Source organism: Ogataea angusta, assembly GCF_019207475.1.
Source record: "Ogataea angusta isolate 61-244 chromosome Unknown 61-244_NODE_1_length_1302399_cov_90.877568, whole genome shotgun sequence".
Classification (NCBI taxonomy): domain Eukaryota; kingdom Fungi; phylum Ascomycota; class Pichiomycetes; order Pichiales; family Pichiaceae; genus Ogataea; species Ogataea angusta.
This window is the reverse complement of record NW_025065215.1, coordinates 244,119-268,705: the sequence shown is the minus strand read 5'-3', so window position 1 is coordinate 268,705 and position 24,587 is coordinate 244,119. Positions and strand designations below refer to the sequence as shown.

The 24,587-nt window shown below is 53.8% G+C and overlaps 16 protein-coding genes across 16 annotated transcripts; 11 read left to right on the top strand and 5 right to left on the bottom strand.

Annotated features, from left to right (window-relative positions):
• Nucleotides 1-25: 25 nt before the first annotated feature.
• Nucleotides 26-1,611, top strand: KL928_000179 (uncharacterized protein; the record flags this gene model as incomplete). The annotated part of the gene is made up of 2 exons (XM_043202193.1): nucleotides 26-39; nucleotides 138-1,611. The coding sequence occupies 2 exons, from the start codon at nucleotides 26-28 to the stop codon at nucleotides 1,609-1,611; spliced, it is 1,488 nt and encodes a 495-aa protein (XP_043062074.1).
• A 34-nt stretch (nucleotides 1,612-1,645) lies between these two features.
• On the bottom strand, nucleotides 1,646-2,068 carry KL928_000178 (uncharacterized protein; the record flags this gene model as incomplete). Its single annotated transcript, XM_043202182.1, has 1 exon — nucleotides 1,646-2,068. The coding sequence occupies one exon, from the start codon at nucleotides 2,066-2,068 to the stop codon at nucleotides 1,646-1,648; it is 423 nt and encodes a 140-aa protein (XP_043062073.1).
• Nucleotides 2,069-2,106: 38 nt separating this feature from the next.
• On the top strand, nucleotides 2,107-3,612 carry KL928_000177 (uncharacterized protein; the record flags this gene model as incomplete). The annotated part of the gene is made up of 1 exon (XM_043202171.1): nucleotides 2,107-3,612. The coding sequence occupies one exon, from the start codon at nucleotides 2,107-2,109 to the stop codon at nucleotides 3,610-3,612; it is 1,506 nt and encodes a 501-aa protein (XP_043062072.1).
• A 177-nt stretch (nucleotides 3,613-3,789) lies between these two features.
• KL928_000176 (uncharacterized protein) lies at nucleotides 3,790-5,301 on the top strand (the record flags this gene model as incomplete). The annotated part of the gene is made up of 1 exon (XM_043202160.1): nucleotides 3,790-5,301. The coding sequence occupies one exon, from the start codon at nucleotides 3,790-3,792 to the stop codon at nucleotides 5,299-5,301; it is 1,512 nt and encodes a 503-aa protein (XP_043062071.1).
• Nucleotides 5,302-5,502: 201 nt separating this feature from the next.
• KL928_000175 (uncharacterized protein) lies at nucleotides 5,503-6,408 on the bottom strand (the record flags this gene model as incomplete). The annotated part of the gene is made up of 1 exon (XM_043202149.1): nucleotides 5,503-6,408. The coding sequence occupies one exon, from the start codon at nucleotides 6,406-6,408 to the stop codon at nucleotides 5,503-5,505; it is 906 nt and encodes a 301-aa protein (XP_043062070.1).
• Nucleotides 6,409-6,476: 68 nt separating this feature from the next.
• Nucleotides 6,477-8,009, top strand: KL928_000174 (uncharacterized protein; the record flags this gene model as incomplete). Its single annotated transcript, XM_043202138.1, has 1 exon — nucleotides 6,477-8,009. One exon carries the CDS (start codon nucleotides 6,477-6,479, stop codon nucleotides 8,007-8,009), a length of 1,533 nt encoding a protein of 510 aa, XP_043062069.1.
• Nucleotides 8,010-8,104: 95 nt separating this feature from the next.
• On the top strand, nucleotides 8,105-8,995 carry KL928_000173 (uncharacterized protein; the record flags this gene model as incomplete). The annotated part of the gene is made up of 2 exons (XM_043202127.1): nucleotides 8,105-8,554; nucleotides 8,654-8,995. The coding sequence occupies 2 exons, from the start codon at nucleotides 8,105-8,107 to the stop codon at nucleotides 8,993-8,995; spliced, it is 792 nt and encodes a 263-aa protein (XP_043062068.1).
• A 40-nt stretch (nucleotides 8,996-9,035) lies between these two features.
• On the top strand, nucleotides 9,036-9,571 carry KL928_000172 (uncharacterized protein; the record flags this gene model as incomplete). The annotated part of the gene is made up of 2 exons (XM_043202116.1): nucleotides 9,036-9,053; nucleotides 9,113-9,571. 2 exons carry the CDS (start codon nucleotides 9,036-9,038, stop codon nucleotides 9,569-9,571), a joined length of 477 nt encoding a protein of 158 aa, XP_043062067.1.
• A 43-nt stretch (nucleotides 9,572-9,614) lies between these two features.
• Nucleotides 9,615-12,477, bottom strand: KL928_000171 (uncharacterized protein; the record flags this gene model as incomplete). The annotated part of the gene is made up of 2 exons (XM_043202105.1): nucleotides 9,615-12,389; nucleotides 12,466-12,477. 2 exons carry the CDS (start codon nucleotides 12,475-12,477, stop codon nucleotides 9,615-9,617), a joined length of 2,787 nt encoding a protein of 928 aa, XP_043062066.1.
• A 97-nt stretch (nucleotides 12,478-12,574) lies between these two features.
• Nucleotides 12,575-14,224, bottom strand: KL928_000170 (uncharacterized protein; the record flags this gene model as incomplete). Its single annotated transcript, XM_043202094.1, has 1 exon — nucleotides 12,575-14,224. One exon carries the CDS (start codon nucleotides 14,222-14,224, stop codon nucleotides 12,575-12,577), a length of 1,650 nt encoding a protein of 549 aa, XP_043062065.1.
• A 132-nt stretch (nucleotides 14,225-14,356) lies between these two features.
• On the top strand, nucleotides 14,357-14,800 carry KL928_000169 (uncharacterized protein; the record flags this gene model as incomplete). Its single annotated transcript, XM_043202082.1, has 1 exon — nucleotides 14,357-14,800. The coding sequence occupies one exon, from the start codon at nucleotides 14,357-14,359 to the stop codon at nucleotides 14,798-14,800; it is 444 nt and encodes a 147-aa protein (XP_043062064.1).
• Nucleotides 14,801-14,841: 41 nt separating this feature from the next.
• Nucleotides 14,842-16,881, bottom strand: KL928_000168 (uncharacterized protein; the record flags this gene model as incomplete). The annotated part of the gene is made up of 1 exon (XM_043202071.1): nucleotides 14,842-16,881. The coding sequence occupies one exon, from the start codon at nucleotides 16,879-16,881 to the stop codon at nucleotides 14,842-14,844; it is 2,040 nt and encodes a 679-aa protein (XP_043062063.1).
• Nucleotides 16,882-17,061: 180 nt separating this feature from the next.
• On the top strand, nucleotides 17,062-18,804 carry KL928_000167 (uncharacterized protein; the record flags this gene model as incomplete). The annotated part of the gene is made up of 1 exon (XM_043202060.1): nucleotides 17,062-18,804. The coding sequence occupies one exon, from the start codon at nucleotides 17,062-17,064 to the stop codon at nucleotides 18,802-18,804; it is 1,743 nt and encodes a 580-aa protein (XP_043062062.1).
• A 340-nt stretch (nucleotides 18,805-19,144) lies between these two features.
• Nucleotides 19,145-19,495, top strand: KL928_000166 (uncharacterized protein; the record flags this gene model as incomplete). The annotated part of the gene is made up of 1 exon (XM_043202049.1): nucleotides 19,145-19,495. One exon carries the CDS (start codon nucleotides 19,145-19,147, stop codon nucleotides 19,493-19,495), a length of 351 nt encoding a protein of 116 aa, XP_043062061.1.
• A 40-nt stretch (nucleotides 19,496-19,535) lies between these two features.
• Nucleotides 19,536-20,153, top strand: KL928_000165 (uncharacterized protein; the record flags this gene model as incomplete). Its single annotated transcript, XM_043202038.1, has 1 exon — nucleotides 19,536-20,153. The coding sequence occupies one exon, from the start codon at nucleotides 19,536-19,538 to the stop codon at nucleotides 20,151-20,153; it is 618 nt and encodes a 205-aa protein (XP_043062060.1).
• A 318-nt stretch (nucleotides 20,154-20,471) lies between these two features.
• Nucleotides 20,472-23,660, top strand: KL928_000164 (uncharacterized protein; the record flags this gene model as incomplete). The annotated part of the gene is made up of 1 exon (XM_043202027.1): nucleotides 20,472-23,660. One exon carries the CDS (start codon nucleotides 20,472-20,474, stop codon nucleotides 23,658-23,660), a length of 3,189 nt encoding a protein of 1,062 aa, XP_043062059.1.
• Between the last annotated feature and the right edge of the window lie 927 nt (nucleotides 23,661-24,587).

Genomic DNA, 24,587 nt, shown 5'->3' with positions numbered 1-24,587 from the left:
TCTTCTTTATTTACCTGTCCTCTTGATGTCTAACGAATCGTTTTCCATTCACGGATACAATTTGGTGACGCTGCTCAAACGGTAAGTGAAAAACGCCACAGAGACTAACACCATAGGCTGGAGGCCGCGGCATCCAGACTCGAGGACGTCACCATCTTCCAAGAAAATGCGGTCCGCTCGAAGACAAGTCAGGCCGGTGGAGCTGTGGCAGACGGCGCGGACTCGCAGGCCGGGGCTGGCTCAAAGGCAATTGAGGAGCCCGAGAAAGAAGCACCAGCCATTGAGGCGTTCGACAAATTCATGGAGGAGTACGTGACGCCATTTGTCGAAATCTCAGACAAAATCGACCAATTGGTTGCTGAGCAGGCCAAACTCTTCGAGAAAGCGCTGCTGGAGGAACGCAAGTTCCTCCAGGCGGCCTCCAAGTCTGCTCCCGTCGACGCGTCGAGCCCAGTGTTCCAGTCGGCTCTTGCTCCGATCAACGAGGTCATTGTCAAGGCGGTCGAGGTCAAGGACGCCAACCGGACCTCCAAGTTCTTCAACAACCTCAACGCGGTAGCAGAGGGCATTCCTGCTCTTGGATGGATCTGCGTCACCACTCCTGTGTCGTACATTCCGGATTACAAGGACTCTGCCCAGTTCTGGTCCAATAGAATATTAAAGGAGTACAAGGAATCCGACCCGAACCAGGTCAAATGGGCCACCACGTTCATCAGAATATTCGACGGCCTGAAAAACTACGTCAAGGAGTTCCACACCACGGGTCCGTCCTGGAACGCCCAAGGAGGCTCTTTTGAGGAAAACCTGGGCAAGGCCTCGTCTTCAGCAACGCCTGCCGTTCCGTCGCCCCCTCCAACACCAGTATCTGGCGCAGGCGGTCCGCCTCCTCCTCCGCCTCCTCCACCGGCCTCTGTGTTTGAGGCAAAGGAGGAACAGCAGCCGGCAGGAATGAACGCTGTGTTTTCTGAGCTCAATAAGGGCGAGAACATCACCGCAGGCCTCAAGAAGGTCGACAAGAGCCAGATGACTCACAAGAACCCAGAACTGCGCGCCTCGTCCGCGGTCCCGGCCAAGAAGTCTGTTCCTGTTCCGCCAAAGAAGCCTGCCAGTCTGAGCGAAAAGTCTCCTAAGGAAAAGAAGCCTCCGAAGAAAGAGCTCGTGGACAACAAGTGGATGGTGGCCAACTTCGAAAACGAGTCCGACATCATCACCATCGACGGAGAAATGCAGCAGAGCATTTTCATAGCCAACTGTGCCTCCAGCATCATCCAGATCAAGGGCAAGGTGAACGCTATCACGCTGAACGAGTGCACGAAGGTTGGGCTCGTTGTTGAGAAAGCCATCAGCGGAATCGACGTGATCAAGTCCAAGAACTTCGAGGTCCAAGTCACCGACTCCGTTCCGATGATCTCGATCGACCAGTCGGAGTCTGGCTCCCTGTATCTGTCCGCGTCGTCGCTGGACACCGAGGTGTTCACCTCGTCTACTACCTCGCTCAACATCAACGTGCCGGAATCGGACGACATGAAGGAGCTCGCTGTTCCGGAGCAGTTCAAGCACACCGTCAAGAACGGCAAGCTGGTCAGCACGGTGGTTGAACATGCTGGTTGAAGACTATATACGAAACACAAATACACTAGCGAACTCACTCGGGAACCTCCAATCCGACTCTTCTGGCCGTCTTGCGCACCTTGTCGGTCTGCTTCATGCTGATTCCCGGGTTGTATCTTTCCAGCAGCTCGACGTATTCTCTCTGGCTTTTGACGAAGGTGGCCATATTTTTGAGGTGTTCGAGCTGTTTCGGGGTCAGCTGGTCCGAGTCCATCGCTTTCACCATTTCGACGTTGACCGCAGGCATGGTCACCTGTGTAGTTTTCTTGACTTCCTCCACGAGTCTGGCATCCTCCTCCGGACTGAGCACCTTGCCAGACCGGACGTACTGCATTCTCTTGTACTGTATGAGGGCGTCCTGCTTCTTGAGCATGTCCTTCGAGTGTTTCTCGAACGCTCTTTCGACGGCCGTTTGCAGCTCGCTCACCAAGCTCTGGAAGATCTTGCGGCCGGACATGGAAATAAACTCGAAAAATAATTTAAAAAAATATCATTATGTCCGACCTCAACGTTGACGACCTGCCCAAAGATTGGCTTGAGCTGTCGCGGTACTTGCACAACAACGCGCACGATTTTTCTGCGTGGGAGCAGCTTGTCAGCGCGGCTCTCAAACTGAGGCACGACGCGGTGTCCAGCAGACTGGTGGCCATCTCGTACGAAAACCTGCTGGTCAATTTCCCGTACTGCGAGCAGTACTGGTGCAACTATGCCGAGTATCTGTTCCACACAGGCCGCACAGACGAGGCTCGCGAAATCTACGAGCGCGGCGTCGAGGTTGTGCCCAAGTCGATGGTGATATGGACCAAATATCTGGACTTCGTGGTCGAGACCGTGCACCAGTACGACCCGGCCGTTGCTGTGTTTGAGCGCGCCAGAAAAGAGGTGGGGCTGCACTTCTATGCCCACCTGCTCTACGACCGGTATCTGCAGTTCCTCAAGGCGCATCGCCGCGTCAAAGAGTACCATTATCTTGTGAGACGGGTGATAGAGGTGCCATTGTACCATTATTCCAAGTACATCAAGCAATTCTTCAAGCTCATCGAAAACGCGGACCTCGACACCATCAAGTACCTGGTCACCAAGGAAGACCTGAAAACCGTTTACAAGCTAAGCTGGCCTGATCTTATAGGACGCAAAGACGACAGGGTCTTTACCGATCTGAAAAAAGATATGCGCAAACGGTACATGGACATTTATATCACGACGCAGTACCACGTGTTCCAGCTCTGGCCGTTTGAGGAGGCCGTGACGCGACCGTATTTTGCTCCGGACGAGCTGGAACGCCGCGAACTGCACAACTGGAACAGATACCTCGAGTACTGCGAGACGCTGTCGCTCAAGTCGTCTCACAAGGACTCCGACTCGGCCATCACGAAGAACACGCGCAAGCTCATCGACACGGTCTACGGCCGTTGTTTAATTGCCACTGCGTACTATCCGTTTTTCTGGATCAAATACAGCAACTACTACCTGAATCTCAACCAGCTGGACAGAGCGAAAAAAATATTGGTGACTGGCATTTACCACTGTACGACAGAAAACGTCAAGCTTAGGCTGAGACTGGCGGATCTGGAGGTTCTGACCAGGAACCTGAGTGCTGCAAAGGCCGTGGTGGTCGATCTGTTGCAAATTTATCCGAACTCGGTGCAGGCGTGGCTAAAACTGCTCCAGCTGGAGCATCTGGGGAAGAATAAAGATCTGCTCCAGGTGGTGGAAGCCAAGCTCGACGAGGTGGCCGGGACCGAGCACGAGCCCGGTTTCGATTATCTCTTCTTGGAGCTGCTGTCATACAACCTCGAATTAGAGCCGCTCCTGCTCAAGTACCAGCACAAGTCCAGCTACCTGTTCTGGAAAGCATGCATAGACTATTACTATCTCCACTCGCCGGACGCTACGAAACTCCAGAACACGTACCGTGTCGCGTTGGAGAAGCTCGGAGACGCCGACAGGGCCAGGCTCGAGGGGTACCTGGACGGCGTGGTCGAGAAGGAGTACTTTTAATTTCTGTATATTAGTCTATTTACGCTATTTTATCACGTAAATGTTGAACGTAGTGATTGCGATCCAGAAAAAAACGGCAATGTAGCCAACCAGCCTGTCGACCTGCCAGTTGCGCAGCGGGACAATGGTGATGTATATGAGCAGAATGACCACGAGACTGAAGCTTGACATCCTCAAATGGTTGTCCACTGTGAATTCCACCGGGGAGCCGGTTTTGACGTTGACCACGAGCGAGCTGAGGCCGACTCCAAACAGAATGTACAGCAGCGGCGAGCCGAAACAGGCGTGCAGGCCCGTGAGCGCGAGTCCCAAGGACGAGAGCGTGCTGTTGGTGATGAGGTCGCCGATCGAGTTGCCCATGGAGAGCACCGTGAGCCCCAGCACGGACTCGTCGACGCCGTAGATGGTGCCGGTGTTTTTCAGGATGTTGACGATCTCGGAGGCGGCGGCCGTGATGAGGTTGAGCACGTTGACGAAGCCGACGAGCGCAGAAACGGCCGGGAACAGACGACGGTAGAACGTGTGGCCAAAGGTGCTCAGCACGAGATTGGCAACGAACAGGACCACCGTCAGTTGCAGCACCTGTGCCGAAAACTCCTGGAGGACGACCAGCGGCGTGAGCAGCAGCTGGAGGTGGAAGAGCCGCACGTTGAGGTCGAATTCTCTGCGCGAGTTGGCGGGCGTGGGCACGGCGACGTTGATGCAAAAGGCGAGCGGGAGCGTGGCGATGTTGAAGAGCGACTCGAACGGCTTGTTGCGCAGGGCCAGCCGGCCGTAGTTGGGGATCAGCTTGGTTTTCCACGAGACCTCGACGGGCTCTGTGGACAGGATCGTCGAGATCGACGCCGCCGACGCGACGGACGACGTTCGCGAGAGCGGTGTTGGTGGCAGCAGCCGGTCGTCAGCAGAGACCGGCGACTGCGGCGTGTCGTCGTCGGCGGGCGTGATGACGATGTGCGACGGCACGGGAACCTCGTGCTGCCGCGTCTGGCCTGTCTCGTCGCCCGAGTCGCCGCGGTAGTAGTTGGCTATATGTTTGAGGTCGCACGTCCGGAAGGCCAGCTTGATGGAGTCTGCCAGCGACAGCCGAAAGCTCTGGCCCGTCTCGAGACTCTCGATGTTCTGCTCGAACGTGTCGACGGCCGTGGCTTCTGTTTCGGCGCTTGTCTGGTCGTGGACCTTGGGCCGCGTGTCGGCAAGCAGCTTATCGGGACTGAGGAAGCTGATCAGAATGTATGTTGCGTACAGCAGACACATGGCGATGCTCTCGGGCAGCTTGATCTTGCCGTCGACCAGGAAAAGCAGCGACAGCGCCACCAGCGTGAGGAACAGAGCCACATCCCTGACAAACGAGGTGTAGTCCACGGTGAACGGCCGCACAATGGCCATGGTGCCGACCACCACGGTGAGCGCGAAATTGGCGGACCCAAGCAGCTCGCCGATGGCCAGGGCCGTGGAATCGGAGTTCATGGCGATCCACGTCGACAGAATGTCGGGAGAGCCGTTGGCAAAGGCCAGCAGCGTGAGTCCCGACAGCTTCTCGCCCAGATTGAGCAGTCTGGCCAGAAACGTGAGGTTGGGCGTGAGGTAATTGGACGCCAGAAACCCAAGCACAAAGAACAGCGTCGAGGTCAGCCCCATGAACATGCTCACCACGAGCCACGCAGGCATGTGCGACAGAAACCCTGAGCAGTAGTACAGCTCCAGATACTTGAAATTCGAGCGGTCGCAGGTGTCCAAGATGAACCGGCACACAGTATGTGCGTCGCCCGGCGGCACAGGACACGAGTGCGAGGAGTTGGCAAAGGCGGCTATGGTCATTGTCAGAATGCAGCCATAGGTTGCGCAATTATGATGTATTTAAAATAATTATTTTTTTGATTATGCTATTTACAATCCCTGCGCCTGTCTGAGCAGCAGCGGAACTTTTTCGTTGCCGTAGAACGGCAGGCCAAGACCGCTCAGCAGCGTGCGGGCCTCGTAGTCGAGTTGCGCGCTCGTGTGCAGCGTCAGCCAGAAGCCGTAGGTGTTGGGCCAGGAGTCCTGGTTGTGCTCGATCTCCGGGAACAGACGCACGGTCTCGGCACTCAGACCAAACGCGATGTTGCCGTACTGGTCGCCCGCAGAGTTTCTGATTCCCCTGAAGTCTCTGGCCCGAGGAAGAACCAGCTCGGTGAGCGTGCTGAGGAACTGGTGTGCCGGGGCGCCCGTGAGTCTGGTACGGGCCCCCATCAGCATTCCCGGCCGCAGCTTCCACGTCGGGACGTTGGTCTTGGCGTAGATCGGGTACACCTTGGAGTTTGTGATTTGCTGGATTTGCAGCTGCGCAGCGATGGCGGCAGCAGGGTTGGCCTTGGCCTCCTCAACGAAACAGTTGATCGACACGCCCTCGAAAAATGGCACGTTTTTCCACGTGCGTGCGCGGATCGTTGGCGACGGCACTATCTGTCCCTTTGGCTTCTGCAACGGTCTGTTGATGTGGTACGGCGACGACATGTCCCACTTTCTTCTCTTTGGACCCTCCACGTCCTTCTGGTCGTGCTGGTAGTTGATCAGGAGCAGGTCTGACTTCAGCGTGTTGTGGTAGTGTTCCTTGACTCTGTCCTGTCTCACCAGAAAGGGTCTATACTTTGGCGAGCGAACGTCGGTCGGCGGCAGCTTCAATTCCGGGAATCTTGGCGAGAGCAGCTGTTTCCTGATGCGCACGCGGTGGTGCACCGGTTTTACCAGCGAGTAGCCGGGTCTTCCGGCCGCTATGCTGCTGTTGGAGAACTGTCTAAGTTGAACAAAAACCATGGACAAATTAATTCAAAAAAAAGATCTTGAAAAATTAAGTAAAAAATTACCCGGTACTCTTTGTTGACATGCGATTTACGCCCCACCGAAACCCGCAGTTCCAGTACGATTCTGGCGAGCCCGTGTCGGGGTACGACTCATTGTCAGACACAGAGGACGAGATCGAAGATTTGGGACAGGTGCTGGACACACTGGACCTGAAAAGCCGGTTTGACTACGTGCTGAAGATGTGCGATTTCGAGGACGGGAGCCCGTCTCCGGAGGTGGTAGACCGCACGAGGGAGTCTTCTGTTGATGCGGACGAGGACGAGGTGGCAACGAAGGACGATTTCGACCCACTGGGGTATTTCACGAGCATGTTGTCTGAACGGCTAGAGCAGAGTAAAGAGCGAGTTTTGCATGTTATAGAAGCCGAAGAGGAGCGCAAGAGGCTGGAGGAGGAGCGGCGCAAGGAGGAGGAGCGCAGAAAGGCGGAGGAGGAGTGCAGGAGAAAGGAAGAAGAACGCAGAAGGATAGAAGAAGAAGAACGCAGGAAGAAGGATGAGGCCGAGAAAAAACGGCAGCTGGAGCTCGAGCAGGCGAGAAAGCGCAAGGAGGAGGAAGAGCAGAAGAAGGTGGAGGACGAGAATCGTCGAAGGGAGGCCGAAGAGGCCGCCAAGAAGGCCGAGTACGGCAAAACCAACTATGTGGCTGTTGAACAGCAGTTCTTCAAGTACAAGCAAGATATCGCAGACATCAAGCGAGACGTTGTGGAGAAAATGAAGGAGCCGGCCAACAAGGAGCTCAAGAAGCTTGTGGGCGTGCAGAAGCGCAAGATCAACCCGAAGTTTGGCCAGCTGACGAACAGCGAGCCGCAATGGCAGCGGATCATGTCGCAGATCCACGGGCTGGTCACCGAGGCCAAGAGCAACGAGCTGGCGTACAGATGGCTGCTGAACTTCATGGCCAAGGCGATCATTTCGCAGGCAGAGACAGAGGTGACTGTGAAGCCGGACAGCGCAGTTCCGCTGGCGAAACTCGCTCTGAATCTGCTGATTGTGTTTCCGGAGTTCGAGTACTACCTGCTGGCGCGGTTTGTCAAGAAGTGTCCGCTCGTGATTGGCTACACGTGCACGATCGACACAGAGGAGGGCCGGCTGCGTATGGGCTGGAAACGGAAGGCAGACGGCAAATGGGAGGAGGATATCCAGTACGACGAGCGGCTTTCTGGCATAGCGACGGTGTACGCTGTGATGTGTCGGCTGCAGATCGACGCGTCGTTCCTGGGCTGCGACGCGGCCCAGACCAGACACCCGCTTCCGATATCGCGAGCATGGACGATGATGAGCCGGCTGGTGAACTTGCCGCTGGAGCTGGCCACCAACGTGCACTTCGCGGTGGCCGGGATGTGGTGGGACTCGTGCGCAGCGCAGATATGCGCCGCGTACGGCAGACAGGGCGCAAAACTGCTGCGGGTCACGTGCGCCGACTGGACGCAGGCCGTAGCCGAGCGCAAGTACAGCGGGGCGGCTCGGTTGCGGCTGCTTGGCGAGGATTGGCAGCGGGGCGGCGAGCTGAAGCAGTTCAAGGGCATGACGAGCGAGGACGTGCCTGATAGCTAGGCTGCAGGCTGTGCAATTACCAATATTTAGCTGATGCATTCTTATCTACTGGAATTTTATCGAAGCATTTTTGCTTAAATTATTTATATTATTCCATGGTTCGACCACAGATTCCCGCCACGGTGCAGGCGCCTTTTCCGCTGGTGATCCGCAACACCAGCGTTGTCGCCGGGTTTGGCCGCGGCTCGGCCAAGATGGGCATCCCCACGGCCAACGTGCCCGTGGACGACGAGCCGGAGCTGCAGAAGCTGGACACAGGGGTCTATTTCGGGTTTGTGCGGCTGCTGAGGCCGGAACAGGCGCCGGAGACGAAGAGGGTGTCTCGCTCAGACGGAAAGAGCGAGGTCGAGTTCACGTACGGCGCCAATTTGGCAGACAGCGACTTCGAGGTGCTGCCGATGGTGATGTCGCTGGGCTGGAACCCGTTCTTCAAAAACAGCAAGAAGGCGTGCGAGCTGCACATTCTGCACGAGTTCAGGTCGACTTTCTACGGGTGCAGGCTGAACTTCAACATCCTGGGGTACGTGAGGCCCGAGCTGGACTACGTGTCGATGGAGGCCCTGATCAAGGACATCCAGCTGGACATCGAGACGGCCAGGAAGTATCTGGCGACGCCGGAGTACGCTAAGTACGCAGATGTATAGAATCACATTCTACATGAGTTTCAGCTTGTCGTTCCTGCCCATGAGCGTGGCAACGGCGACCGTCAGCATCTTGCTGAACCAGAACGCGTTCAGAATGTCCAGGACGAAATTCGTCGAGAGAATGATGACGGCCGTCGACAGCACAAACCGCGGGTCGTCCCGCGTGGCGTACAGGTCCAGCGCCAGCCTGTAGATCTGGTACCAGCCCCAGCAGATTCTTGCTCCGAAAAAAGTCAAGATCAGCACGACGTTGTTGGCCAGCGCGAGCCACTGGGGCACGAGCTTGGGGAACTTGAGCGCGACCCAGCGCAGGTTCAAAAACGGCGTCGAAACCTCAAATAGCAGGAAAATCGGGCTGTAGTAGTGGATCATCTGGGTGCGGATGCCAGACAGAAAGACCGTGCTGGCCATGACGCCGTGGACCAGAAACCCCAGCCCGAAGTGGTCGAGGTGCCGCAGCGACATCGCCGTGTCCCACACGAAGTAGCTCGCGGCCAGCGTGCTGTACATTTCGGAGTACGGCGTAGTCGCAAAAACACGGTCCTGGTTGAGGTATTTGTTGTCGAGCAGCGGGATCGCCAGCACCACAATCAACGTGGACTGGATGAACGACACGACCCGCATGCTGAAGTCGAGCCGGTCGGTTTTTTTCGGCACCAGAGACCGCATTCGGGGCAGCAGACAAAGCAGCCGACACACCAGATACAGCCCGTGATAGAAGAGCACGCCGAACACCAGCACGTCCAGGACCTCGAGCAGCTTGCTGCCCGTGCGGTCTGGCACAATGGCGTCCAAAAACGGGACCCGGACGGCGATCGGAACGCGGTACTCGCAGGATGCCCTAAAATTCGAAATGAGATCCATGGAAAAGTATTTCCGTGCAACACCACCTTACGTAAATGGAAAAATAAAATTTAATCATGGCATTTAATTTTATTTATTTATTTATTTCACTTTATTTTTACACCTGCGACACCACGGCCTGGCTCGTCTTGCGCGCAATGGCGGCAACCTTGTCTCCCAGGGACAGCGCCAGACCCTGGCCCTTCGACCGGATCCTCACATGGCCCACGATCGGGCCGTCGGCGGTCTTCTCGATACACAGGTTGGCCAGAGCGTCCTCGCCAAAGGACGACCTCGAGTACAGATTGGCAGACAAAAACTGGCACTCCTCGCCAATCACCGCGCCAGGAGTCAGGTTGTTCATGTTGGTGCCCTCCAGAAGCTCGTCCAGGTACTCCTTGAGCGTCGGGAGGTTGGACTTGACGCTGATCTTGTTCTCCCATTCGAACTCGTTCCACATCTTTCTGAACTGCGCCTCCGTGCACGTAGCAGGCTTGATGTAGTCCATGATGTCCACGTGCAGATCCGACAGAATCACGATGGTGTTCTCGTCCGCGTGCTGGCCGTCGTAGACGATGTTTCCGAAAATGACACCCGTGTCGGCAGAGGTCACCTTGATCGTGGTCTGGACGCGATGGAACGCGTGCGGGCCGATGTTCTGGGTCGTCGGCTTGTCCACCACCTTGAGGTCTCCCAACGTGGCAAACTCGACGCTCAGGTTTCTCAGAGTCTCTGTAGTTTGGTTCACCAACAGAACGTCCAACGTCACGTCGAACTGGTGCACCTTGACGTAGGCCTCGGCATACACAGGGTCCGAGAACCCGGTCAGCTGCTTGATCTTCTTCAGTCTCGACGACAGGTCCTCCTTCACGACGGCGGCCCCTGCGGCAAGCGTTAGGTCCTCCTCGTCCAGGTCTTCCACCTTGTCCTTGGTGTTCAGCTGTCTGAACACAATGGCGTCGTCGACCTGCTCGGCGTTGTTCTGCACGCTGGCCTGCTGCTTGTCCTTGAGCTGTTGCGCCTCGGCGGCCAATTGTTGCTTGTATGCCTTTTTGGTGTCGTCGAGGAACGCCTCGTCGATCAGCGACTCGTCTTTTCCTTCCTCGCTCAAAAATCTGACGCACGACAATATTCTCTCTGCAGAGTCCTCATCGATGCGCTTCTTCACCAACGACGACTCGCCGGCTCTCAAGATGGACACCATTATCAACATGGCCTCGGCCTTCAGAGCGTTCAACAGGTCCGTCTTGGTGGTAATCTTGCTCAGTCTCAACACCATCTTGACCAGGGTGGAGGCCAGAACAGAGCCTAGATAGAAATCACCCTCTAAAAGCAAAGCTCTGAGTGGATGTTTGGTAGCAGTAGACACGGAGGCAGTGCTGGAGTCGCCAAGGGCAACCTCGGTAGCGTAGGTGCCGTCCGCTAGGATCTTTGGACCGGTGTGGCCGTTGGTCCTCACCTCCTCTTCCTGCTCGTCCTCGTGGCCGTTCTTCTCGGCCGCTAGAATAGGGATCTCGCCGATGCTGGCCCGGATGGCCTTCCAGGCCGTCTCGATGTCCTTTTCGTCCAGCGAGTACTCTCCAATGATCCACAGACTGCCTCTGAAGATCTTGCCGCTCTTGATCGTCTTGAGCGACACAATCAGCCGATGGATGATGTGGCTTCTGAGGTCTGGGAATTTCTCCACCACCTGTTTCACAAATGTGATCACCTCGGCGGCCGCGGTCGTGTTCAGCTCGCTGATGAAGTCCAGCAGCAGGTCGACGACGCTGGCGGCCACCTCGTGGAACCTGATGGCACACGAGTGGATGGCAGAAATCAGGAGCTGTCTGTATTCGGCAGACTTTTCCTCGTTGGAGGTGGTGGTCTTCTGGAGCTCTTTTTTCAGCAGTTTAACCACATCGTCAACGTTCTTGCTGGTGACCAGCGACAGAGTGATTTCGATGGCTTTTTGTCTCACATCGAGCGATGGGGCGCTCAGAACGCGGAGGATGTCGAGACACATGTCGTCCAGCATGTCCTCGTGCTTGTGGTGCAACTCGTTGACGATCTCCAAAGTAATCAGTTTGACGTTGTTGTCGGGCTCCTTGACGGCCAGCTCGATGAATTTCGAGGCGGCACTCGTGATTGCGGCTTGTGAGTGAGACAGCACGCTCAAGGTAGAGGCAGCCTCGTAGATCACTGCGTTGTTGGACGATTCCAGCAGGTCCGAGATGATGTGCAAGTATTGTGGTTTGAGCTCGGGATTTGACACGGCGTCCTTTCTGATGAATTCGATGACGGCCAGCTGGATGATCGGGTCGATGGACGTGACTGCCTGCGACTGGATGAACCGCAGAGCAGCTTCTCTGTCCAGGTGTCCGAGACAAACAAAGGCGTTGCGTTTGCAGGTAGGGTCGTTCTCGACGGCCAGAAAGTCTGCCAGCAGCTCTGCCGCGTCCGGAATCAGATGATCGGACACCAGGTGGACCGAGTAGATGGCAAAGACGGCGTTTTTGCGCACGTACGCATGACGGTGCTCCAAACACTGTCTGGCAGAGGGCACGAGCGGTTCCAGTAATTCCGGCTCCTTCAGCTTCGAAAGAAACCTCAGCGTGCTGCCGCGGATGTACTCGTTAGCGTGTTGCAGGTCGTGCTGGATGGCATTGCACACAAGGATCATCTCGTGCTTGAGCTTGCCGTCCTGCTCGTATTTCGGACAGATCTCCCAGTAGAAGTAGAGTAGTTTCTTGAGATCCTTGTTTCTCGACGGCATCACGTACCGGATGATGTGCATCAAGAGCCCGGGCATAGGGTCCGAGTTGAGCATCGTGATGAGGATCTGTTTCATCGCCTCTATCTTGCGCTCGTCGTCGCCCTTCTCCAGCTGGCTCTTGAACTCATTGACCGAGGTCTTACTCGCGGTGTTGGGCTGGCGGTCAGTTTTCGGCAGATCTCGTACTTACTTCGTAAACCAACGTATATGCAACGTCTGCAGACATAGGAGTGTTGTTTTTGTTCGACACGTATTTTTTTCCAAGCGCAAAATCGAAAAATACAGATCGTCGCGTCGTCGCGTCGATGGTTTATTATACACTGCTACTCGTCAGGGTTGGCAACAAACAGCTTGAGCCGCGGCTGCGGAGGCTGGACGCTGCGCACGCTGGCCATCCGTCTCAGACCCTCGTCGGACGCCGTTAGCCGTTTTAGCTGGTCCGCGACCTCGAGCACCTCTGCGTCTGGGTCCTGCGGGATCTTGGTGTTTCCGGTCGAATGGCTGAGCTTCGAGTCCGGCAGCTCGTCGTCATCGATCTCCGACGCAAGCAGCCCAGGATGCTGCACGCCGTGCTTGATGGCCGCCTGGTACGAAAACAGCGAGGATTGCCGCGAGGCAGTGCGCGAATGCTGGCCTTTATTTTTCCGTATAGCTATTGGCAGGATGTTGGTGCTTGGGTTTTTGTCCACGTACGTTGTTGCTGCGGCCGTGCGCAGCCGGTAAACGTACAGGGACGGCTTGTGCAGCTCGCTGTCGTCTGCTTCTGTTTCGGTGTCGGGCCTGGCGTTTTTCGGCACCGCATTTGGCTGCTTCAACGTCTCGAAAAGCTCGGGCTGCGCAGTCGACATCGACACCGCCCGCGCGCCGCGGCCGGTCGACGGGTTGTCGGGAGGCGGTCTCTTCTTCGCCTGGACGGCTCCGGAGACCGGCTGCGCGGGCTGCACCACGTTGGAGTGCGAAAGAGGAACCACTGTCGGGGTCTCGCGCCGGTCATAGGTCGAGAGCGGCGGCGACTCCTCGAGCGACGGGTTGGTCACCACCATCTTCTGCTGCGGCTGTTTTTCGTCCACGTCGAAGTGCGTGTAATTCAGCGGCTTGGCTATGAAGCTGACTCCGGAATCGTCGTCGTCGTCGTCGTCTTGTATAATCTGTGTGGTTCTGGGCTTGGAGTCGATCGATTGCTGGCGGTACAGAGGGCCGGAGCTCTCGCTGACATTGTATTCTGTGCTCTCGGAGTCGGCGTTCTGCACGCGCAACGTTGTATTGCGCGGCTCGGTAGGATACAGCTCGTCGTTGATGGACTCGTCTGTGCTGATCTCCGAGCGAGTCTCGTGCACGTCGAAGTACTGGTCGGACTCGGACGACTGGTTCTGGAAGTTGTACGACGGCGGCGAGAAGTACAGCTCGTTGTCCGGCTCTGACGGCTGCTGTGGCTGTGCTTCGGTGTCTGCTGGCTCGTAACTGAATAATTGCTCGGCACGAAGCTTGCCTGAAAAAAGCTCTTGCGTGGGGGTCTCCGATTCCTGCTCGTGAGACTGGGACGGGGACGCTTCTGGCGACGACGAGACCGAGCTTATGAGGTCGATGTACGGTTTTTCCAGCTGGATGTTGATCTGGAGACCCGCAGACGTGGGCTTCTGATCGGCCGCCTCGGGCTGTGTGTGTGGCTTTTCCTGTTCCTCGAACGGGTCCCAAGAACGGCGTTCCTGAGCCACGGTTTCGAGCTTCGTGGTCTCCAGAGGCTGCGGGGGCGGGCGTCGGCGAAGAGATAGGTTGATTGGAGGTCGCTGGAGCGGTTTCCGTTGCGACGGTGTCTGAGAACCCAGCAAGGACTCGGGACTCTTGTCAATGGCGGACTGGGGAGGATAGTAGGAGGACGACGTGCTGACGAGGGTGTCGGACCTGGACAAGTCGCGAGGCGGACTATCGTCGGGGATCTGGACGGTGATTCGGCGGTTGGCCGAGGTGAGCATGGTTTCCAGCTTGCTATGTCTTTTGGTGGACATAAGAGAATAAGGTACAATAAATAAATAGAGCAAAATAGGAGGTGCAGAGATTTCGAGGTGCGGAAAATTGAAAAATTTATTTAATTTTTTTTAATCAGAATGGCCAAGAAAACAGACGAGGTCGAAGAGGTCGACAACTACGAAAAGCGGCTGCCTGCATTGCTGCCATTTGCGAGACCGCTCGCGTCCAAGAAACTGAACAAAAAAGTGCTCAAGACCGTGAAAAAAGCATCCAAATCCAAACATGTCAAGAGAGGTGTGAAGGAGGTGGTCAAGGCCCTGAGAAAGGGCGAGAAGGGACTCGTCGTCATTGCCGGCGACATTTCACCTGCCGACGTCATTTCCCACATTCCTTGTCTGTGCGAGGACAACTCTGTTCCATACCTTTTTGTGCCGTCGAAAGAGGACCTTGGGTCTGCCGGAGCCACCAAGAGACCAACCTCCTGTGTGATGATCGTCCCGGGAGGCGGAAAGAAAGACGCAAAGAGCGAGGAGTACAAAGACAGTTTTGACGAGATCGTGAAGGAAACGCAGAAGTTGTAGGCAGGTTATCGAATATAGCTAATAAATTAAGTCTAGTCTATTTATTGCTGCTGCTGGGCCTCTTTTTGCAGCTCAGACCGCACCCAGCCCTCCAGACCGCCCTGGATGATGATCTCCTGCAGATTGGTTCCCAGCTCGCCCACCTTCTGCTCGAGCACCACGGCGCCCGAAGAGTCGGTCACGGTGACCAGCGATTTAGGAACGTTCCATTTGAGGAACCACCCGGTGCGTCTCGTCAGCTCAGGCTCGCTGTCTCTATACCTGTCGCGAAGCATGTTGATGAGGTCTGGGATTTCGAGAGTCAGAAGCGCGTTGTTGATGCTGTTTCGCGAAAAAATGTTACCAAACGATCCTGCAACCACCAACTTGATGTCTCTGGCCAAAATGCACGTGGCAGCCTGTTCTCTGGACGAGCCGGTACCGAAATTGAACCCGGAAATGATGATGTCGCCGGCCTTGGTCTTTTGCCCAAACTCAGAGTCGTAGTTCTCCATGCACACCTCCGCCATCTTCTCTCTTGGAACGTCGTCCTGGTAGGTGTACTTGCCGGGATAGATACCGTCCGTGTTGATATTGTCTGCGTCACAGAGCACCAGCTCGCCGGTGATCTCTTCCGGGAAGCCTGGCAGGACAGATCCAGAGGATTGGGCGGTGTCGTCCGTCGCTGGAGGCTTCTCGTTGACCACAATGGTTTTCTTCACCTCCCTGGTCGGCGGACATGGTTTTCCGTCCACCTCTTCGGGAGCCGCAATTTTGCCCACTACAGCAGAGGCAGCAACGACCTCGGGAGACGCCAGGAACGCCAGGGCGTCTTTGGACCCCATTCTTCCCTTGAAGTTTCTGTTGGTAGCAGAAATGCCGACCTCACCCTCCTCCAGCAACCCGGTGCCCAGACCGATACACGGGCCACAGCCTGCTGGCAGCGGGATGCAGCCGGCGTCCAGCAACGTCTGCCACGCACCAGCGGCCTCGGCGTCGGCCTGGACCTCGGACGAAGCTGCAGCGATGTAGAATTTCACTCCCGGAGCAACCTTGTGGCCGCGCACGATATCGGCCGCAGCCTTGATATCGCTCAGTCGGGAGTTGGTGCAGGACACCAGGTACGCCTTGTCGACCTTCATGTTCCTGGCAGAAAGGTCGCTGAGCGAGTTGGACACCTTGACGGAGTTTGGGCCAGAAATGTACGGCGACAGCGTGGAGAGGTCGATAGTCAGCGTCTTGGCATAGTACGCGTCCGGGTCGGCGGCCAGCTTGTTCTGGCGCAGCTTCTCGACGGTCTCGTGGTTGATCCGCGGGTGGTTAGGACCCAGTCTCAGCAGTCGATTGGTGTAGAAGTTGATGAGCGTCTCGTCGATCGGAAACAGCCCCGACAGCGCCCCCCACTCGGTGGTCATGTTGGCGATCGTCAGACGGTAGTCGATCGGCAGTTTGTGGATCTCGTCTCCAACAAACTCGATCGCATGGTTGAGCACCTCGTCGTTGTTGAAAAGCCCGCACAGCGACACAATGACGTCCTTTCCGGTGACTCCCTTCGGAAGAGAGCCCTTGAGCTCGACCTTGGCCACGGGAGGAATCTGCCACCAGGTCTGGCCGGTGGCCCAGATCGAGGCAGCGTCGGTTCTGACGATTGGCGTTCCGAGCGACCCTATGCCTCCGTAGGTGTTCGAGTGCGAATCAGACGCCACCGTGAGGTTCGACGGGAACGCGTAGCCCTCCTCGATCATGATCTGGTGGCCGATTCCTCGTCCAGCAGGATAGAAGTCGATGCCCTGTTCCTTGGCGAATTGCTCGATGTTGTGGTATTTGGACAGGTTTTTCTCTGTCTTGTTCTGCACGTCGTGGTCCAGCGTGTTGACAATCTGGCGGTTGTCCTTGACCTTCTTGGCGCCCAGTCCTTTGAACTTGAGCGCCACGGGCCACGAGTTGTCGTGGGACATCACGTGCGCAGGCCGGATGCTCACGTAGTCACCCGAGTACACAAGCTTGTCTGGAGCCAGGCCGACGGCATACTTCTGGACGATTTTCTCGGCCAGGTTCTGGCCGCGGCACCGTGCGAGACTGGTGGAAAAGTGTCTCGACATGCTGGATGACTAAATATTTGGAAAAATTTGAAAAAATTATTTTATTTTTTTTTATTTTCGTACGCCAATCACCGGCAACGGAGATGTAATGAGTGTTTTTGAGAATTTGATATTAGGCCAATCTCGTGCGACAACGCCTCTTGCTACTGAGAAATTGTGGTCTTGAACTCTCTTCCTTCGATGGCCAGTGACGAGTATCGTCTTCTTGAGGCCAACAAAACAGCCATCTTCCATGCGCTGGACACGCATCGCACCGTGATCTTTGAGAACCTGGTAGGCGCGTACTCCATTGCGCGATTCCTTCTGGAGTACGGCGATTTTGCCGTCACCGCAGTGGAAAGCTCGCCGTTCGCCGCTGATCTGCTGAAAAACAGCTTATCTTCTCTCTCAGTGTTGGCTATCAACGATCTATTGTGGACAGACGTGAAGTGCGACTGGGTCGTACTGGCTACGTCGATCGACGACACAGTCACGCAATTGGCTCTCCAGCAGCTGCAGACGGCGAAAAAGCTCATCGTTGTCAACAACTATGGCTCTCGTTTGGACTGCACTGGATTCAGCATTAATTTGCAAAACCCTGATTTCGAGGTCTTTTTTGCGACTTCCAGGCCCCTGGACCTGTTTTCAGAGGTTGAGAAACTGATAAAGAACCGCCAGGGCAACATTCTTGTTCTGCTACCGTCAAAAAATCAAGTCAAGGAATTTGCAACCATGACAGGGTCTACGTCCGTCCTTTCTGAGAATGATCTAAGTGGCCTCCGCCTGGTGAATCAGAATAACATGGTGGTTATGCAGAACGACCAAGAGCTGATGAACAGTCTGCGCTATCTCAGCTTCTACAGATCTCTGGGCTTCTCTCTCACGATTCAATCTGGCATTGAAAATCGGCTCGTTCACTCACCGTCAAATTTTGACCACACGCTGCCCTCGCCAATCCCGCAAAAGTACGTCCGTGCCTTTCCTTGGGAGAGCTTTGTCCTTGTAAACGAGAAAACTCTCGCAGAAATGTCCCTGTCTGACCCCCTGGTGCCGCTTCTCGTCCTGATGAAAAAATACGAAAACTCCCCAGAAGCCATGTTCGACGACCGCGTATTCCGTTCGCTGGCCAAAACGCCGTCTTTCGAGCATTGTCTAGCCCAAATCGAGCGCTGGGGCCTTGTGGAGTACATAGACGGCTTTCGGTTGACCGACCACATCTTCTGGAAATACAAACTGTACAGTATGGCTGGCCGCAAGTGGCTGGGCCTGCTTACGGCCCTGGAATCGTCACTTTCGTTGGGCACTGACGTCACGTTTGTTCTTCTCTCCATTCTCAGCATTTGCAGAACTTTGGACACAGCGTCGTATAGCATCTGGTCGCTACTGCATGATATAAACTCCAGAATCCCCAGTCTGAAAAGCATAGAGTCAGACTTTGTGACGTTAGCCAACTTCTTCATTTCCACGTTCAAACTGATCAACAATTTCGTCGTACAGCAAAGCGTGGACTCCAACTCCGAGCTTTCGCGGCTACTTCATCGCCATAAAATACTGAGGCAGATCCCAGACTCATTTAATGAAATGGCACGCTATTTTGAGCTTTCCGATACTTTTTGCGACTCGACCCTTACGAACACGCTGGCATGTCTCCGTAAGGGCTTGATGTTCAACATAGGAGTGATTTCCAGCGTAAGTGTGACGGAAAAGCCTCTAGCCAGGTTCAAGATCGATCCCGACTACGACTCAAGCTCCGGTCTTTTACCAAATCTGCTGCTCGAAGTGCCTGTCGAAGTCGCCACTTTTTACCGAACTGGAGACCTTGTGCAATGGTACGTTCTCAATAATCCCTCTGACGACAGCATGTACCCGTTTTTGGGAGTCAAGGGCTTCAAGCAGGAGACGTTGCAACTGAGCAATGGCTACTATGTTAGATCGCTTACATAAAATCTGAAAAAAAAAAAAAATTAAAAAAAATATTTATTCAGAAAGAAAAAATTTAATTTAATCATGACTAGCGAACACCAAGTGTAAGTACTTCCACCGCCTCTTACTAACATCCAGCAAACCGGTGACGGTCGAGAAACCTATCCCAGTGAACTACGACCTGGGCAACCTTGCTCTGTTCGACCCTAATCCTTTGGACGCCTCGAAAATCACTAACGACAAAACTAAAAACGACTACCTCAGAGACGTGACGAGAGACAACGTGCAACTGCTGATCAACCAGGTGCTTTCGCTTCCATTGAAGAAGACGAGCGACAACTCCAATGGACAAAACTCGACAATGACGCTGATCCAGCTGCCTGATCCGACTACACAGCTTCCTCGCGAAAAGAGCATACCTAAAGCCAAAGAGCCAACCAAATGGGAACTATTCGCTGCCAAGAAAGGCATCAAGAAGAAGGGCAAGGACGGAAAGCTTGTGTACGACGAGAAAACCGGCAAATGGGTCAACAAATGGGGCTACAAGGGAAAGAACAAGGAGGTCGAGTCGGACTGGCTGGTCGAGCTTGACGACAAGAACGTGGGCACCGAGAACGAGCTCATTGATCCGCGTAAACTGAGCAGAATGGAGCGCAAAAAGCTGGTGAAGAAGAACGAGCTGCAGATGAAGCGTAATCGCGAGAAAAAATAGACTTCTGTTTTTTTCGGGTAAAATTTAATATATTTTAGTGATGTATTCTGATGAGGACTTCTTGCCGACGATAGACGCGATTTTGAGAGTATCGGACCTCTTGCAAGTGTCGGTTAAGAGAATACGACGGGCGCTGGAAGCGTTGTTCGACGTTGACCTCACTGAGCATAAGAAACGAATTAACCATTTAATATGGACCCGATACGAGCATTTTCTGGAACAGGGCGACAACGGCAGCCAGGATACGGAAAGCAAGATCAAAAAGCTTGAGAAGGAGAACAAGGAGATGGCCGCGCGGCTGAACCAGCTTCTCAAAAAGAAAGACGTCCAGAAGGTGACGAAAAAAGCGCGCAAGTCGCGCACGCCTCAGCAAACGTCTCCGAGCACTTCCAACCCGCTGACGAAAGGGGTGCTGCCGAGCGAGGCTCTTGCCAATTTTCTGGGGTCGTCGGATCCTATAGCGCGCACACAGGTGGTGAAGAGGATATGGGACTACGTGAAGGCGAACGGGCTGCAGAATCCAAACGACAGGCGAGAGATCTTGTGCGACGACAAGCTGCGGCCAATTTTCGGCGATAAGGTCAACATGTTCACGATGAACAAGGTGCTTGTCAGGCATCTGTTCAACGGCGAAGACATTGTGCAGACGGCGGAATAGCCTGCAGGAGAAGCATATACTGTTTCCGGCGAAAGCTTTTGACAGCACGAGGGCAGTCTAACAATGACAACTTCCTATTTGTGCTGGACCTACTTTTCTATTACCAGAAGAGGAAATGTAATAGAAAGATTTTTTACGTTTACCCTACTTTGAGCTTTCTGAGATCCCCAGATTGACTTTTTTCTTTTTGTTTTTTAACATTTTGTTCACCAGGGCTGCAAAGGGATATGTTCCAGCAGCAAAACGCATTTCCCAGCTCAGCCAGACGACAGATCACGCCCCCCACATTGTAATAGTAGCAAACCAGCTGCATTCACGATGGATTCCGCCAAGGATTCGTATTTCAATAAGTATGTGTTTGAGTATTTTGTGCGGGTACAGCTTCTGTACGACGACGAATTCCGCACGCGCAAAGTGGCCGAAATCGAGTCGATTCCCAAGCAGCCAAGAATATCCACGAAAAAACTCCATCTGAACTTTGGAAACCGAGACGAGGTGCTAAATCGGCAGTTTGTTGACGAACTCAAGACACTGCAAACATACAAAGAGATAGACCTGAACCCTTACACGCGCAAACTGCTGCACGGATTCTACAACAAGTACGCCAAGGAACTCAAACACTGGGATGTGAACTCCATTCTCGACAATTTCGACCAGCTCATAGCAGACACATTAACCAAAGACCCGGAGGTGTACTATATCAGCCGAGTACAGATGATCGATATGCTGCTTCTGTGCAAAGCGAGCGACGCACAGCGATCGAAGCTGCTCACGCGAAGAAACAAGGTGCTTTCGGAGTCATTCATAGTGGCCCCCGACATCAGAAACCAGAAGTCCCGAGACGCAATTACGAAAGCGTTCCGTGTGACCAACGAACAACTAGAAAACAAAATCAAAGATCTGCGGATCTCGCTCAACAAGGCCGACGTTGTGCAGTACATCAACAGCGACGCGTCGCTGGTGCATCGGTACTCCGCCGAAGACTTTGAGTCGGAGAGCTCGTACCGTAAGTGGCTCGACAAAATTGTGCATCTCAACCACGAATTGACGAGAAAATTCCAAACACAGGACGCCAAGCCAACGTCTACCGCGTACGTGCCCAGCGATCTCATCCAGGTGCTCATGTACCTGAGAGACCTTGTGTACCACTCCTCGCCTGTTTTTTTCGACCAATTTGTGCGCTGTCTCGAGGTCTGGCAGGTCGACCCGTTTGATATGTATATACGCATGGTGGAGGACATTCCGGAACACAAGCTGGACCTGGAATATGCGACGAAGTGCTACGGACTGGCTAAGTTGTCCATGATCGTGCGATTGGACGTGGACGACTGGCCTTCGCAGAAACACGAGCAGCTGCTGCGGATGAACAGACAGGTGTTTTTCGAGTACAAGTCGTATTTGAGCGAGTGTCTTCTCAATTTCTTTGCGGACAAAAGAAGCTTCACGCGAGCATTGGATCTGTCGCAGTATATTCTGGTGGACGAGATAGAGTCGCTGGTTCTTTCTGGGCTGCGGACGGCGCTGTCCACGCGACTGAACCGGCACTTTAAAGAGCTCAAACTTTCACTGAACAAGTCGAAGATCGAGTTCATTGCCAACCTCCTGGCTTACGTCAACCGCGACTTCGACGAGATTGAGGAATGGACACTGACAAATGCCGATCTAGACGAGAAAATCGAGTTTATGAAGATTGCTATCGAATATCTGACCAGGCCAATCGAGGACTACCTGAAGGCCTTCATTATGGGTCTCAAGACGGCCAGCAAAGACGCCGCCGCAAATCAGGCCAACTCCAATCTGACGACGCTTCTTGAGCTGCTCTCCAAACTGCGTAAAAGGACCAACATGAACGTGAGTTTCCAGTCCATCCTGTTTCCCAACGTGCTGGACCTTGTGAAGAGCTGGGGCTCGGAAATCCGCGAGCAGACAGACAGGGCGATTGAGAGCGACGACATGGAGAGACTCGATGGCTGCTCGTACAGTTCGAGTGTGCAGAACGTGCTGGAGATTTGCAATGCCTATATTCGCATTCTGCAATCGTTTGAATGGGAGAGCGAGCACGAGTCAGCCCAGATGTTTGCGGAGCTCTATCGCAGTATTTCCGACACGCTGATCAACTACTCAAATGCCATGTTCATACGAATTGAGAAAGACCTCAACTCAGGCCAGTTGCTGAACTTCAAAGGAGAGTCTTGCACCTGTCTGAACAATATTTTCAAGATTCTTGAATACATGGATCAGTTTAAGACCGAGGACCTGACGAGGTACTCTAAAATCCTCAACTTGAAACCTGTACCCACCGCAAAGCACACAAAAAAAGTCGTCTCTGTGGACATCAGGGGCGCCGAAAACGTGGAGGACAACCGCGGGGAACCTCTCAGCTTGTACGTGCTGATTTCCGGAGTTATCAGTGGCCGCACTCGGTGCATTCCCAAGGACTACAATCCAGAGTGGAACGAGAAGTTTCAGGCTTCCACTGATAAAGAGTCAGGGTACCTGCGATTTGACCTGATTGAGAAAAGCGGCATTCTCTACAAGTCGCTTACATACAAGTTACGTTTCAAAGACAGCTACGGCATTCCTATGGAGGAGAAGTTTAGTTTGAGCCCAAATTCAGGAAGACTGAATGTTTGCATCCAGATCATTGTGGAGAAAAACGACCCGCTTTTCTACGTTGACCAGGCAAAATCGGAAATCAAAAAGGGAAGAGACAGGTCGATAAAGCTGTTTGTCGACCGCTTCTCAGAGGAGACAAAGGACATTTTCACGCGATCGTATTTGGAGGACAGTCTGCGACGGACGCCTGCCACAGCTTTCGTGTTAAATCACAAGGCATTAAACGATCCCGAAATTGACAAATATATTGACCAGATGCAGATGCACATGATACAAGAGCTTTACGACAATATGGAGACCGAGTGTTTTGACGCGGTTATTGCTCAACTTTGGACCAAGATTCTTGACGAAGCCGAGAACCTGGTGCTGCCGCGTATTTCGTTCCTGTTCTACAAAGTGGAATCGCGTCTGAACAAGCGCACGTCCGGCATCAACGGCATCCTTGCCTCGTCACGCTTTCGCAGGACAGACGATCTCGAATTCACGAGGGTAATGGAGTGGTGTTTGAAATTCAAAGACATGTTCCATGCTCCGGGGAAGATATTGGACGCTCAGATCAACAACATATACCAAGATTTCATGAAGATTTTCAAGCTGTTCCAGCTGTCTGTGCCTGAGCTCAAACGTGAGTACAACAGCACATGGACGGTGGTCAACAAGCACATTGTTAAAAAGTACGTCCGTGACGCGACAGAGTCTGACTTTTCTCCAGAAGTGCGCAAGATGTTCCAGACCAAAGACCTTTTGCTCCGCGTTCTAATTGCCAAGAACGAGCTACGGTTTGCCAAGTCGTGTATCGAGGTCGAGCAACGCTACGAACGCGCCATCAAGACAGAGCTAGAATGCCACTACATGTGTCACAATTTGCATGCGCAAATAGATTTAGTATAGGCAACGAAAATTAATGGACTAATGTTTCATACGGCTGTGCAAGCAGCGGTGAGATCCTACTTAGATGGGCGTTTATTCAAGGATTAGGCGCCCACGTAAATTGTATATAAATCGCCGACCCCCCAAAATATAACTTCATGGACAGAAGATTGCTCATTATTGGTACACCGGGTGTGCCCCCTTCAGGTAGCTCTCTGTTCATCACGGACGATACTCTCAAGCCACTTGTTTGGGAGGACTCCGTTTTCCTCGCATTGGAGTCCAAAAGAAGACACGTTTGGCCCAATGCGCTGATTAACCGGATTTTGCAAGACGGATGGACAGCGGTCTAATATCTGCAGTGTCTTCACGTGGATTTTGGACTGTGGGGCATCCATCGTGGCTTGCAAGAAACGGGATAGGTTTTACAACCTCATCCAGGGGTACTGAAAGGACCAGGAACCTGTCGACGTTGTGCAGATGCTGGCGCGGGTTTAATTACCGAGCGACGCTTTGCATGGCATGGCACGAAGTACGGCCTTGAAGCTTGAATCGAGGTCAGCAGATATCGAATTCCCCTGAAGAATTGCTTTGCAATTGGCTGACAATGTCGGCAGCTAACTTATAGGAAGAGGCAGTACAACCTCGGTGCGTTCTGCTGGAGGAGCCCCCTTCGGCGTGAGCGTTGCCGTACTCATAATACAGTGCTATTCACTGTTCATTGCTCAGCCAACTACTCTACTAGATCATGCTCTCATTGAGGTATTACATTTCCACCACATTGCTACATTTAGCTATCATAGTATCATTCTGCTACCAAATCACGAATTTTCAATTTTAGAGAGCACGTTTCCAGTTTTCAAGGATTCCTGTTATATTCCAGTTATACCACAAACTTTTAATGACGGGGTAGGCCCGGGAAAGTATGCTGCCATAGGTCGTCCGGTA